The 14,286-nt window shown below is 43.6% G+C and overlaps 1 protein-coding gene across 2 annotated transcripts in view; it reads right to left on the bottom strand.

The window, feature by feature from the left end:
• LOC147013226 (uncharacterized) overlaps positions 1-14,286 on the bottom strand; it is a 111,588-nt gene that overhangs the window by 45,610 nt on the left and 51,692 nt on the right. For both annotated transcript variants that reach the window (XM_085854876.1, XM_085854875.1), the window contains exons 16-27: positions 12,709-12,860; positions 11,901-12,039; positions 11,606-11,799; positions 9,421-9,583; positions 9,232-9,315; positions 8,468-8,575; positions 7,683-7,781; positions 7,400-7,525; positions 7,048-7,139; positions 6,662-6,788; positions 6,241-6,424; positions 5,539-5,696 (exon numbers count right to left, since the gene is read on the bottom strand). In XM_085854876.1, coding sequence (XP_085711002.1) covers positions 5,539-5,696; positions 6,241-6,424; positions 6,662-6,788; positions 7,048-7,139; positions 7,400-7,525; positions 7,683-7,781; positions 8,468-8,575; positions 9,232-9,315; positions 9,421-9,583; positions 11,606-11,799; positions 11,901-12,039; positions 12,709-12,860 — 1,626 coding nt within the window. The remainder of the gene's footprint in view (positions 1-5,538; positions 5,697-6,240; positions 6,425-6,661; positions 6,789-7,047; positions 7,140-7,399; positions 7,526-7,682; positions 7,782-8,467; positions 8,576-9,231; positions 9,316-9,420; positions 9,584-11,605; positions 11,800-11,900; positions 12,040-12,708; positions 12,861-14,286) is intronic.

The raw sequence follows: 14,286 nt of genomic DNA, 5'->3' as shown, positions 1-14,286 counted from the left end.
TTTGTTTTTTTTTATCCCACTTGGGGAACCACTTTCCTGTGTCAGTTGAATCCTACCCTTCCCTCCAGGGCTTCAGGTGGGCCAACAAACCACCACCTCATATTATCATCTTCCATCCATAAAAGCAATATTTTTCAAAAAACATTAACCCTCCTCTAACCCACCTCTCTTACTTTGATGTCACTCAATTTCATTCCCACTATCCCTTCCCCTTTATCTCACCACTTCATTCTCTTGCTTGCCATGTATGCTTCTTGCCCCCATGCTGGGTCGCCGAAATAGGTGACCCTGCTTGTCAGTAATTCTGTCTGTTTGTTCGATTGTCATCAGCATAATTGGTAATAAATGTGGGCGGATTTTAACCAAACTCGGGTGGTAGGTACATCTTATGACCTCGTGCTTTGTAGAGTGTGATGGTTGCTAGGGATGCTTTGGTTCCCTAGCAACAACCGAAAAACCTTCAAAATCGGTACCGTTCATGCGAAATCAATTCCGAAAGCCATTATCCCACGTAGGGTTATGAAATTTGGCACGAATGATCTACAGATAATGCTCTATCAAATATATTCCGTTTTTTGTGATATATGGAATACTTTACCTGCAGCGCCCCCAACAATTAGGGTATGCGCGAAAATTGGCAAAAATTGAAGGCCCCCTCGCGACCAGGTGAATGCATCGATACGAATGAAACTTTGCAGGTTCATGGTACTCAATGAGTACTACAACTGTGCCTCAGGATATATTGACCGATTTCGCTAAGGTCAGGGGTCAAAGGTCAATTAGTGCAAAATTCAATAATATGCGAGAGCTGGAGGTGCCTTCGTGCCAAATGCTACTCCTCCTAGGGTTATGGTAGGGTTGGGCACACATCGACTTTTTCTGTGTTGTCCCGTTGAAAGGAGTGTTTTTATGGCCATTTTTCACGCTAATCACGAATCCGTTGAAATTTTTGACCTTGGATGATATCTAAGCAAGACATAAAAGTAAGACATGGCCATAAAAAACACTCCTTTTAACGGGACAACAGAGAAAAAGTCGATGTGTGCCCAACCCTAATATTACATGCCCTAGTAAGCCATAATTATCAAATTTTACCTGAAAAGTGAGTAAATTTGGAGGCCATTTTGAATTTTTGCATTTTACCAACCTAAGACATCATCCTATTTCAAAATGTTCAACGGATTCGTGATGAGCATGAAATTTGGTCATAAAAAAACACTCCTTTCAAAAAAAGTATGGTTGTATGCCCAACCCCACTAAAGGCTGTTGATGATCTGAATGATTTTCATTGTAAATATGATGTTCATCGTTTAAAACTTGAGATTGATTCTATTGTGGGAATATTGAAGGAGAAGATTCAGGACACAGATGAGAGTGTTGCAGTGAATATGTATGAGGTCCATCGTGTATTTGCTTAGACTAAAGTAAGCAAGGCCACTGGGCCAGATGGTATTTCCAATAATGTTTGCTGAGGGTAAGTGGGTTAACTGGTGGAATGGTTATCCTTATAAAAAGCTTCAAATACCCAATGATGCAAACATCACCTGGCGAGTCCAAGGCACCACAAAACCACCAAACCTACCCTCCCGACCCCCCACTATCTTGCAAATTATGCAAGTAGTGGGAAGACGCGACCATGACTGCACAGTGACATGATTGACCCTGTTTTCCATGAGCTTCAGGTTCACTTTGACCGGGAGTGTTAGCACCTGTATGGGTCCCTGCCCAGGGTTGAAGGTGGAGGAGAGATGCCCATCTCCTCCATGTACAGAAGTCTATCATGGCGGATGAGGCAGCTTGGGAAGATATGCTGAAGTACCTGGCTAGAAAGGCGTAATAGCAAAGCTCGTGGTCACTTAGGTCCAGGTATGGGTGCATCAGGTACTCAGGAACAACCACTGCAGTTAACTTCATCAATGACGTCTTGACTATTTATTACCGAGGGAGCCAGATGGAGAAAGCCAAGAGAGTGAGGAAGACTCAACATAAATCATCCTCACTTTAATCCAACTCACGCACAGGTGCTTTTCCATTTTTTTCACACCACCCTAAAGTTCTGTGGTCATGGGAGTGTAGCGGAGGCAGCATGTGAGGACACAATCAAAGCTGAACGTTAGTTGCATAACTGAACATTGGCGGTCACATGACCATGGGTCGTTCTCCCACTAGATCCAGGCAGTAGTGCGTGTTGAGCAGCGTCATGTGACAACTGAGCAGCTCTCTCTAGGATCACACTGCTCACCACCATAGCCTGTTGAGGTGGTTGAAGAAAAGATGCCCCAAACACTACCTGACTGCGGCTGATGGGTAACCCATACTTGCGGTCAAAACAACAAAAAGAAAACCAAAGTATGCATGGCAGTAGGCACTTGGAATGTACGCGCACTACTGGATCACAAGACAAGCAACAGACCTGAGAGAGCAACTGCTCTTGGTGGCAGGGAGCTTCGGTGTTACAACATTGACACAGTCACCCGAAGTGAAACTCGTCTTCCAGATGAACATCAGCATACTGAAGTTTGCACTGGTTACACCTTCTTCTGGCAAGGAAGGCCCAAAGAAGACGCATGGAGAAGCTGGAGTTGGCTTTGTTGTGAAATCTAACATGGTGCCAAAACTCAAAAGCCTTCCGAATGGAGTAAACGACAGGCTGATGTACTATACATGAGAGTAGTTTTTAACTGGGAAGCACTACTGAACCATCATGAGTGCCGATGCACCAACAACGACCAACCATGATGAGTTCTATGAAGACCTAGAGCAAGTCATCTCAGCAATACCAAGGAATGACAAACTCCTAGTCATGGGTGACTTCAACGCTCATGTACTGTAGTTGCCAGCTACCAGTCTTGGAATGGTGTCATTGGCAAACACAGCTTTGGGAAATGCAACAGCAATGGGATGCCACTCCTTTGGAAATGTGCAGAACACCGGCTTACCATCAAGAATACTCTCTTTCGTCTTCAACCCATGCACAAGACCTCCTGGATGCACACTTGCTCCAAGTACTAGCACCTTATTGACTACATCCTGGTGCACCAGTCAGATGTGAAGGATGTTAAGTTCACCAGATCTACGAGGGGAGCCGATTGGTTGATGGATCACCATCTCATCAGAGCTACGCATGATCTTGTCATCAGTGCACCACATAGACCAAAATGTCGCAAACCACCAGTACAACTTAACATTGTCCTCCTGAACAATGCTGGAATGGAAGATCGACTCAGCAAAGCAGTTGAAGAACATCTTGATACTGTCGATTTTACAACAGGTAACATTGAAGAAGACTGGAAGTGCTTCAAATAAGCTGTTTACTCTGCCTCATTCAGGACCATATGTCAGACGACCAGACGTCACTAAGACTGGTTTCACGAGAACGGTGGGGAGATAAAACAGCTTTTTCATGACAAACACCCTTCACGGAGCTCACCGACATGATCTATCATCTGCATCAAAGGAGAGAGAGAGAGGAGATTGGGACCATACTCTGTGCAGAGCGTTGGTGCTGCCTCAGCAGTCTCCTTGGCGATTCGGCACAATCCTGGATGTGTCACCACTCCGACACAGTATAGCAGAATACTGGCACTCATTTTGCCGACATCGGAAGGATGACAGGCCGAGTTAACCCCACCTGGTATTAATTCAACAGCTGAACGGGATTTGAACTCAGGACCCTAGGATCCAAAGCCTGCCATTCTAACCATTAAGCCAACACCAGGCATATCTGCATCAAAACAAGCTGCATACTCTTCCAAGCACAGCGAGCTTCAACGGAAACTGAGGATTGCGTGCGACAAATGGTGGAGTAATAAAGCCCATGAAATCCAAAACTATTTTACTATAATACAGCTATTGCGCGTGTTTGCAGGTATGTATATAGCCAAAATATCACCACCTGTTGGTTTGTGTGCTCAGCCAGAAATATATGGGAAACTTAAGCTCGAATTCCATTGTAAATATGTACGTGCACACAAAATAATTTCATTTGAAGGTAATGAAATAATGCAACTGTCACAGAACATGGTGAAATGAGCTCTTTGAGAAGAACAGTACTTAAGTGCCATCATAGACAGGCCTTACAGCCATGCTTACAAAAAAAAAGGAAATTAAATTCTGCAGTGCCCTTAAGACTGTGTGTTTTCCTCGGTGCAATGGTTCACAGCCCAAAGTGAGGATGGTGAAACTCTACTGACTGTCAAGGCACAAATACTAAATCGCTCGGCACAGCACTTTAAAAACTTGCTTAATCATGGATCCAGCATCGATCAGGATGCAGCTGGGGCAACTAAGTCAACTGCTAATCAAGGAGGTACTGGCTGAAGAACCAACACTGCTCGAAACCAAGGCTACAAAGGTTCTCTCCAATGGGAAAGCCCCTGGATCTGATGTCATCACCGCTGAGATCTACAAGGCTGGAGGTGAACACTTGGCTGTTGCAATAATAGAGCTTTCCAGAGAGATGTGGTGTCTTGGTGTGATCCCACAAGACCTCAAAGATGCGTCCATCGTCCACCTGCTCAAACAGAAGGGTTCCAAGTCTGTATGTGACAAACACACGGGGATGTCGCTTCTTGTGACCGCTTAGAAGATCCTGGGCAGAATATTTCTGAAATCCCTTTATCCAGCACATCGTTGAGGCTTTTGTTCCTGAGAGTTAACTTGGATTTAGAAGTGGTCACAGGACAACTGGCATGATTTTCTTTGTCAGGCAGTTAAATATTATCATTTTAAAAGTTAATTTTAAACTTACTCTGAGCATTCAAACCAGATATGGTGTCTCCCTCATGTAAGTCTGCCTGATATATCTCGCTCTTAGGTAAACAATAGCTGGCACAAGATTTGTGTATTTTCACGTCACGAAGATGTTCTTTGTCGAAGAGTCAGTAATGATTTCTCTGTTGATTATGATGCACAGGATCGTCTTTCCAATTTCAGACGTCCACTAAACAAATCACTAAACCTGCCATGATCACAGGAGGCACTCCCGCAAGGTTCAAAGTCCATTCACTCGTCGCAATCCATCAGGGGTTTTTGGTTGTCAGCTGATGCAAGATGACAAATGGTACACAAAATCAAACCTGTTTTACATCCATGCTGGAAGTGTCGAACAAAAAGCACTATCTTTGGCTGATTAAAACACAAGCTTCTCATTGGATGAAAACCTACACGAGCTGCTCACCGAGCCATCTGCTGGCACTTGCATAGAGATCAACCATTGTCAAAAATGCCATTATCACACTTATTACACTTTGGTAAATGAACAAAATTATGCATCGACGGCATCAGGTTGGCCGTCCTGTTAATCATCTATACCTAGCTCTCACACACACACACACACACACACACACACACACACACACACACACACACACACACACACACACACACACACACACACACACACACACACACACACACTGACCAGTTAACTTTGTCTGTTTGTTGAAGTGCAAGCTCTCCTGTGCCTTCAATGTTTAATTCTACCTCTTCTCACAAAGTACAACCACACTGGGCCACAACACTTGGACAGAAGCTCACCTCCTGACTCATTACACGCTGCTGAGCATCCATGGATGGATTGGACGTGAGTGGTGTGTGCAGGTGGTGCAGGGTCTGCTCCCGATACTTGTCCAGCTGAGGTTCCATTGCCCGTAATCGATCAAGATAATGCTGGCACATTGTCTCTTCCTGCTTTCCTGGAGATGGCAAAACAAAGAAGGAAGAAGAACTTCAGATGCATAGGGATGCCAAAGCAGTTTTCCCCTTGCCTAGTGTGCACAATACTGGATGGGTCGCCACTCCGATGTAGGTTATTTAAAAATGGCTCTTTCTTTCCAGCTGGTATTCTGCTACTCATTTTGTCAAGGATGACAGGCTGAATCAACCCACCTGGTGTTACGTTAACGGTAAAACAGGGGGCTCAAACTCAGGACACTAAGATCTCAAGTCAGCCACCTTAACCATTAAGCCAACACCAGGCTTTTAACACAAGTCTAAAACATATTTCAACATTCGAATTTCCTTGGTTAATCTGATCATCAATAGCGAAGACCTTTGAGGAACTTGGGATCGTTGAGTTAGATTTGTCGATGGTTGTAGTTAACATGCTACCATGACACTCTTGATTGCATTACTGATTTTGGTTTATCAATTTATAATTCTCAATTTTACAAAAAGAGGGTACTGGTTAAAGATACATTTTTGAAGCTGATTTTGAGAAACGTGAATGAAAAAGATCACCTTTCTCCATCTTTGTCAGCAGGTCGCGGTAGTGCTGGCGACAAAATCTAACATCGGTGTCAGATTTAGCACGGTCTTCAATACCTAGCACTTTGGCTCCATACATGTTCTTCTGTAAAGCTTCGTAGTTCGAGTCCAAATTGCGCATTGTCTCACGTTGCTGGTCGGAGCTCAGCTTCCCAAACTGCCAATCGATCAACACACCAACAAATCAGGAACTGAAGCACAGTTGTACGTACATCGACTTCTTAAAATAAATCTTATACAGTGGTTGTGTCACCATGTTGACATAAATACAGCCTTGGCATTAACAACATAAATTACTTTTGCCCATGAGCATACATTTCCAACACGTCACCCTGGATAGATCACTCATCTCTCCGCTACTTCGCTAATGCATCAGTCTATTAGTGTTGCTCACCGAAGTAGGGGTCCATGCTCGCACAGTGTTGATGTTCTCCTGCAAACGGATCCACCACTGTAGACTATTGGCATCGGCTTGTTGATCCTTCCAAAGTGACAAGACATTGTCATAGAGCTGCTGCAGTCTGCAAAATGGGTGGGATGGGTGGACAGATGGGTGGGATTGATGGATAAATGGATAAGGTTCTCTTATATTAGCTACAAGAAAGCCTGTGCAGGGCACGGAAGTCCTGTAATTTGAGTTCCATTTTCTTGGTTTGATGGACAATCAAGGTCCGAGCCAGGAAAACCTCACAGCTTGCAATTTTCACCGTTTAGTTGGTATATGTTGACCAATGTTATTACAGACAAGCAACCATCTGGTGTGGCTCAAAACAGTCATACCGGTCAGCATGCATCTTCTGATCGATATTGGATGCTTTACTCATGACTTCACGAACTGGCATCTGGTACTGCAGGATGTCTTTCTGTACCATCTGCAGCATTGTGTATGGAGATCCCAATCATTGGTCATACAATGAATACAACATCTTTCAAAATCAAACAGCTCCACCACAAAATAGTCGCGGGCTGATTCCAAGAGAGGAAATGGGTAAGAATTAATCTTTAAATGACTGGAGAATAAAGATGACAATCACACACGTCCTCTCAAAACAAACTTTCTTTCATTGTGAGTGAGTGACGTCATTGTGGAGACTTGCACAGAACCATGTGACCATGAAATCGGATCGCTTACCGGCATATCTCGCACAGCAGCCTCAATACGTGGCAACTTGGATATTCGGTCACAAGAATAACTGCGGTGCATGGTGTCCTTCTGTTTGTTCAGAAGGTCCTCCAATTTCCGAACATCCCTCAAGAACTGTAAACCAGACATGCTTAATCAGTGTGGTATTGCAGATGCGTGCCCAATTAGTACGTTGCTTGCACGCTCAGTTATCACTATAAGCAAACAAACAAACAAACAAACAAACAACACATTGTACACAAATTCATTCATCCAAAGCAAAAGGTCTCACCTCCTCCTCTCCTATCTTCCCTGACATATCATTGATGTGACGAAGTTGCTTGCTTGTCATCGCCATCAGTGCATTGTAACGTTGTTGAATATCCATGTACTAGTTCGTGGACACACACCAAGCAACGTCAGATGCAAAAAGGTACTTATTGTCATGTTGGAGATTTCCGTGTACTCTTAAGGTTTCGTCTACCTAATGTAAACATTCTAAAGTGAAAAACCTGAATTGATTTTATTGCCACTGCTTCACTGCTGGTGTTTAAATCACACCGACACTCATGGGATGTGACACATCCATCCATTGGGACCATACTCTGTGCAGAGCGTTGGTGCTGCCTCAGCAGTCTCCTTGGCTATTGGGCACAATCCTGGGTGGGTCGATACTCCGACACAGGATACCAGCATAGTGGCACTCAATTTGCCAACCTCGGAAGGATGACAGGGAGAGTCAACCCCACCTGGTATTAATTCAACAGCTGAGTAGGATTTGAACCCAGGATCCTTGCATCCTAAGCCCACCTCCCTACCCATGAAGCCAACACCAGGCATACTGACACTGTGCCTGTTGTTAAAAGACCTCGAACAATTCACACAATTTAAGAACTCTCCTTCATTTACACAAAGGCGCTGATGACCTAGTGACATTTTGTGTCGGATTACAAGATGAGTTCCCAATGCTCAGGTTCCAGAAGAGCAGTGGAATCGGTTTCCAAAGCCAGTTCTCTACCTCCATGTCTGGGGAACGTTTTCAGAGCTTGAGCCCTTATTGTATCGCACTAATCTCACCTCCTCTGTGACGATTTCAGACAGCGACGTTTGCTTGTGTGGCACAATGGATGTGCTGTGGAACTTCTCCACCCATAAACGGTAACTAGCAAGGCCCTTCTCATAATCCTGAAATGCAAATATGTGATAAAAACCACTTGTGGTTCTTTGCATTTAACATCAACAAGAATTCACAAGAATGCACTAAAGTCTCCTCAATTATCCAACAATCATCGATCGTTATCCGTCAACGCCAGAGCACTTCATTTAAATTATCATCTTCACTAACTGCCATATCGCTATCGTGGTGGCAATCAAGTCGAAGTCTTTTCAGATGATTGACATCTTCTAGCAGGGGGCCTAGTCCCTGGATGTACTTCTCGCTCACCACACAGACAGGTTGGTGGACTCGGTCTTATATCTCTCTGGCCTCGCTCGACCCACCATCTCTTCCCTCCGTCCCCACGCAACCCCATTATTAATTAGCAACAACAGATATACCATGACGTTACAACTGCTGTGACTTCAACTACGACAACAACAAACAACTACAACAAACAAAACATGTAATGAGCAATTTGTCCAAAGCACTCAATAGGCCAAGTCTTTACAGTTAGTCCCTCAAGCTCTCTCAAATCCTCCAGCTGATAAAACATCTTTTGGAACACAACTTTTCATGAATACCCTCTATGGTTTTCGGTTGACCATCTCCGCAAAAAAGTTCAAACACACAAGATGAACAAGAACCAAAACTTTTTTTTTTGTATCAAATCAAAATACTTTACCTGCACTATGTTGGAGCACTTTTCAGAGAACTCTCGACACTGATCTACTTTCGATTTGTGGCTTTCAACCTCATGGAGCAAAATCTATGGCAAAACGACAAGCAAAGTTGAGCCATTTACCACTGATCGCCAACTTAATGGTCGCCAATCAGATCATGGATACTTGTTGTGCAGTGTGGATCGACTCACCTGCTGCTGGTTAAGTTGATCGCTTAGAGTACGGCTGTCCTTCACATACAGGTCCTGAATTTGCCTTTGCCTCCCGGTGGCCTCGTTAAGCCAGCGGTCCAATACCTGGAAACTGTCCCTGTATGGCTTCAGCAGGCGGCTTAGATCTCCCAGCTCCTTAACTCTGGTCGAGAGAAGTTTCAGTTAGTGAGTATGCATCAGTTTAATCAAATAAATTTGAGGGAAAAATGTGGACAAAACAAAAATTAATATAATTTTGATGGATTTTTTTTTTTAAGAGCACCAGACATAAACTAAATGACCAACCGATGCACATTGACATTTGCTTCGTTCAGATGTCAAAGTGAGCCACAATACATTATGCTTCTATATACCAGCCAATTACAGAAGTAGAACAAACCACATGAAGGTAAGCTGTGGCACGTTCTGCATGTGCTACAAGTGTGTGATAAAACCTGATAAAACCAAGTGTGTGAGAGACCCTTTTGATGGAGTCAATATTTTTTAAATCATAAACAGAGAGAGTAGCAACTGGAAGCAAGGGAGCAGAAGGTGGTTATTACCTCTCGATGTGGTTTTGTTTTGCTGATAACACAAAGACAAAATTTGGCCTGGTTTATAAAGGGGCAATCTATGTATCATGTGGTGAGTGAAGAGGTGCCAAATTTTTGGGAAAAATGGGGAAAAAAATTAAGAAAATTGGGGAGGGGGAGGTTTGATTGGACAGCGAAAGGAGGGGAAGGAAGTGCAGAAAGAAGGCAAATATGTTGGAAGTGGGGGGGGGGGGGTTGGTGATCAGAGTGAGGGAAGAATCGAGGGGAGGCATATGTGGAACATGGATGTGGGGTCAGAGTGAGGGTTGAGTAGAGGTGAAAATATAGGGGAAGCATTTCTGGAACATGGGGAGGGGCAGGGGGGGAGAGGATTGGAGGTGTAATAAAAGGGTGGTCCCAAGTATCAAAGTTGACATCATTAAAAAATTTAACAGTATTTAAATGATGGACTGGGTATATCTTTGATATGAAAGTGCTGTGTGGCCTTGTTACAAGGATAACAAGTAAATCCAACGCAGGTGGAGGCCATTCAGCCCATCATGCCTGCGCGAACACCAAAACAACCCATCTACACAAGATCCAAGGAAGAAAATGCAAAAAAAGTTTTTAATTAATGAAATGATTTTTTGTTTGTTTGTTTATTTGTTTTTGTTCTTTTTTCCCCCTTTTCTTCCCCACAAGGGAGAGGGGGGGCATGAGCTTGGTTAAAAACACACATCAAACCACACAACCCCCCTTGACAAGACCCCCACCAACAGCACTCCGCATATATGTACATAATCACCCATCAATGCTCAAACTACCTAAAAGTCTCATCAACATCCCTATACCCCTCTATCTCCATAACTTACAGGTACCTATCTAATCCTAATTTAAACTTATCTACTTTTTCTGCTACCACGACCTTTCCAGGGAGACCATTCCATGCATTAACTACTCTTTGAGAAAAAGTCCCCTGCCTTGCTACCGTCTTAACTCTTCTCCTCTTTACTCTCAGGTTATGGCCCCGGGTCCTATCACTGTCTAGTCTGTTGAATAATGTTAAATAACTTATTAAAACAAGAAGGCAAGGTAAACCAAAAACACTCTCAAGAGAAATACAACTGAAGGAAGACAATACCATAGACACTCATGGTTTTGATTTTCGCGACGTTATAAAGCGATTATGACGAAGACCTTGTATTACTAACGGACGCTCCGTGAGTGGTGGATGGAAATTGTTGAAGTCTTGTGTCAATGACCTCAATCACAATGATGTTTAAACTCTCATTCACAGACCTGTCCATTTTTAACCATTCCAGGTGAAGTCATCCTCCACAGGCCCAGGAAGCACACCTGCTCAGCTGTCACTTCAATGTCGTAAAAGTAACCAAAAGTCTTGGATTTGTCATTGATCACGATATAAAAGTACCCTTTCTGAACATTTTTACCTTAGAAATGTATATGAGAAAGGAAACTAGATGCAGGAGGAGGCCATTTGGCCCATCATGCTTGTGCTACATCCCCCCCCCTCCCCAAACAGATTAGATTATTAAATAAAAAAATTGAAATATTTTTTATTACAGAATTTCATTTGGAAAATCAAACTTTTTACACCACCGGCCTGAGCAATTTACCCAGGGAGAGATTACCTGGAATTGATCTGTGTGAAGAGACTTTTGCGCCGCTCGTTGAGTGAATGCGTGCGGTCGCCATAAGGCCGCACATCAGGGTAATGCAAGTTGTGCTGCTGGTTCAGTCGTTCACTCACAGAGCTTGCCTGCACAAGCTCGTCTTGCATTGCCCGGAATAGCCGATCCTTCTGCTCAAGCTCGCTCCGCCATTGCTGGACAGAATGAAGAGGGGGTTTCACCGTCGAATGGTGCTTGGAAATGCTCGGATGGCATCGATTTGTGATTCAAATTGACAAGTCCATTTGACACAAACCTTAAGCAACATGTTATGGGCATGGACTCCTTCCAACGAGCTGGGTGCTGTGTTCTCCTCCGCTACCCGCACCTCGTAGCTCCTCAACATATTGTCAGACTCTGAGACACTGGAGACGAGCTGATCGACGATTTTTAAGCTGGATGAAAACATTGGGAATGAAGGGATGATGAAGACCTCAAAATTTTAAAGCCACATCCACACGTGTGACACGCGATTAGAAGTGAAAACACAATCACGTTAAAGAGCCACTCTCTCGATCTACGTAGTTTGGTTATTGTGCTTTACCAAGAACATATCAAGAGTGTATAATGTATCGGAAATAAATACAGAATATAGAATTCATATATGTTTGAACGTTCGACTCCAATAAGTCAGTTGATGACATCGTCGGCACAAGTTCAACGGTTTCTTTCGTGAAGCACAAAAGAATACAGTGCAAGCTCGATGGGCCAAATGGCCAACTCTTGCATCCAGGTTCCTTGTGAATGTCCTGCACCAAGTCCTATCGATGGACTTTCCAGATAGCCACATTCCAGGTGAGTTTCCTGATATCAATAGAATTGTTAGAAAGAAAAACTTTTTCACTCCCCCTCCCCCACCTGTACATCCTTCAATTATTATTAATGTCTTCAGAATGAGCACAACCAATTTTCATAATACTGGCATTGAGATGCTCTCCCATCAAAGAACTTTTCGGTATTTGGTTAAAAACTAAGTCGAGAAAATAGAGACAATTGCTCCAGAAGGCAATGAAAGAACGACATAGTCCTTGGAAAACTTGGGATACTCATTTGATTGTACTTACTCATCTCGTGCTGTGTGGCTGAGGTCAACAAGCCGACGACTTTTCTCAGAGAGCTTGGCTAAGAGTCTCCAAGAGTCTTGTGGTAGTCCCACAGAGTCTCTTTCCAAAACCTCCACCTGATCCTTCAAGTCCGTCAACTCTCGGCATTGAACCTGCACAAAGCACGTGTGTACAACCGGTCGCATGACTGACCAATGACACAAATCTGGGATTACTCACGTTCGGTCCGGATCCGAACACTTGCCTCGTGATTCCGGGATCCAGATTCACACACATGTATTGTATTCATTTGTCCATTTGCTAATAATATCTTTCAAATAGCCAGTAAAATTGGTTTGGCCCATTTTGTGTTCCCATTAGAACAGACGGTTCACGATGCCAACAACATGTTCAAATCCCAAATCCGACATGGATTCGTCCATTGTCTGCTGTCCTTGTGATTCCTATTAACACACACACACACACACACACACACACACACACACACACACACACACACACACACACACACACACACACACACACACACACACACACACACACACACACACACACACACACACACACACTCTCTTCTAAAAAGATCTTTCGCATATGGCCTCCTGCCTTCATTTTGGAATGTTATAAACATCACCCGGACTCACAAGAGGGGTTCCAAGTCTCATATCCAAGCTACAAGAACAGTCAGATTTCTTCCCATCACAAGGAAAAGTGATTGGATCTATCATTGCAGAAAACCTCAGATATTATCTTTTCTCCAACTCTTTCAATTCTATTCACCATTTTGGATTCCCTGATAATTCCACCATGGATCGGTTGCTTCCTTTAACCTCATCAATGGAAAAAAGGTCACGGCAATCTCTGCGAACATCTCTCGAGTTTCCGAAAGTGTCTGGCACCAAAGTTTACTTTCCATGTTCTAATGGTATTCAGGATCCCTTCCTTGGATGATTATCCAATTTTCTCTGCAAACAGAAACAATGAGCGCTGCCCGTCATCCTCTCATGCTTTCTCATACACCCAACCCAGCTGCCCACACATGCCCCCCCCTTCCCCACCCCTTTCGTTTCTACCACGCATGTGCAATATATTTGTCTCCCTGGCGTTCCCCACTTGGTCTGTTTGTCTATGAACCTGCCTGAGCCTGAAACAATGCAGAGCAAAACACAAAACTTGACTGGCAGGCTTTTGTGGTTAATAAGAAAATAAACTTCATCCAATCAGAAGCTCAACAGCATGCAAACGATTAAACACTTTGCCCACAAATGCTTCTGTCCCATTGGTATTCAAACAACAATATGAATCGTGCAATGTGAGCATAATGGATGCAATGAAAACCGGTTATAGAATTGGAATGGTACATCCAAGCCATTCTATCGAAATAAATCTGTCAACTAGCAACTAGCAAGGCCAACACGAGCCTTGCTGGTGTAATGGTTAGAACATCCACCTTGAGTGTGGGAGGTCAACAGTTCACACCCCAACTGAGTTTTACCAAAGACATTAAAAACGGTACTGACTGCTTCCTTGCTTGAAGCTCAGCATTTAAAAAGGATAGAAAACAGATAAAGTTTACAA

Source organism: Eptatretus burgeri, chromosome 14 (genome assembly GCF_056783735.1).
Source record: "Eptatretus burgeri isolate ZD-2024b chromosome 14, Ebu_testis_v1, whole genome shotgun sequence".
Lineage (NCBI taxonomy): Eukaryota > Metazoa > Chordata > Myxini > Myxiniformes > Myxinidae > Eptatretus > Eptatretus burgeri.
Note: the sequence above shows the minus strand (reverse complement) of the source record. Positions and strands in the feature narration are given on the sequence as shown.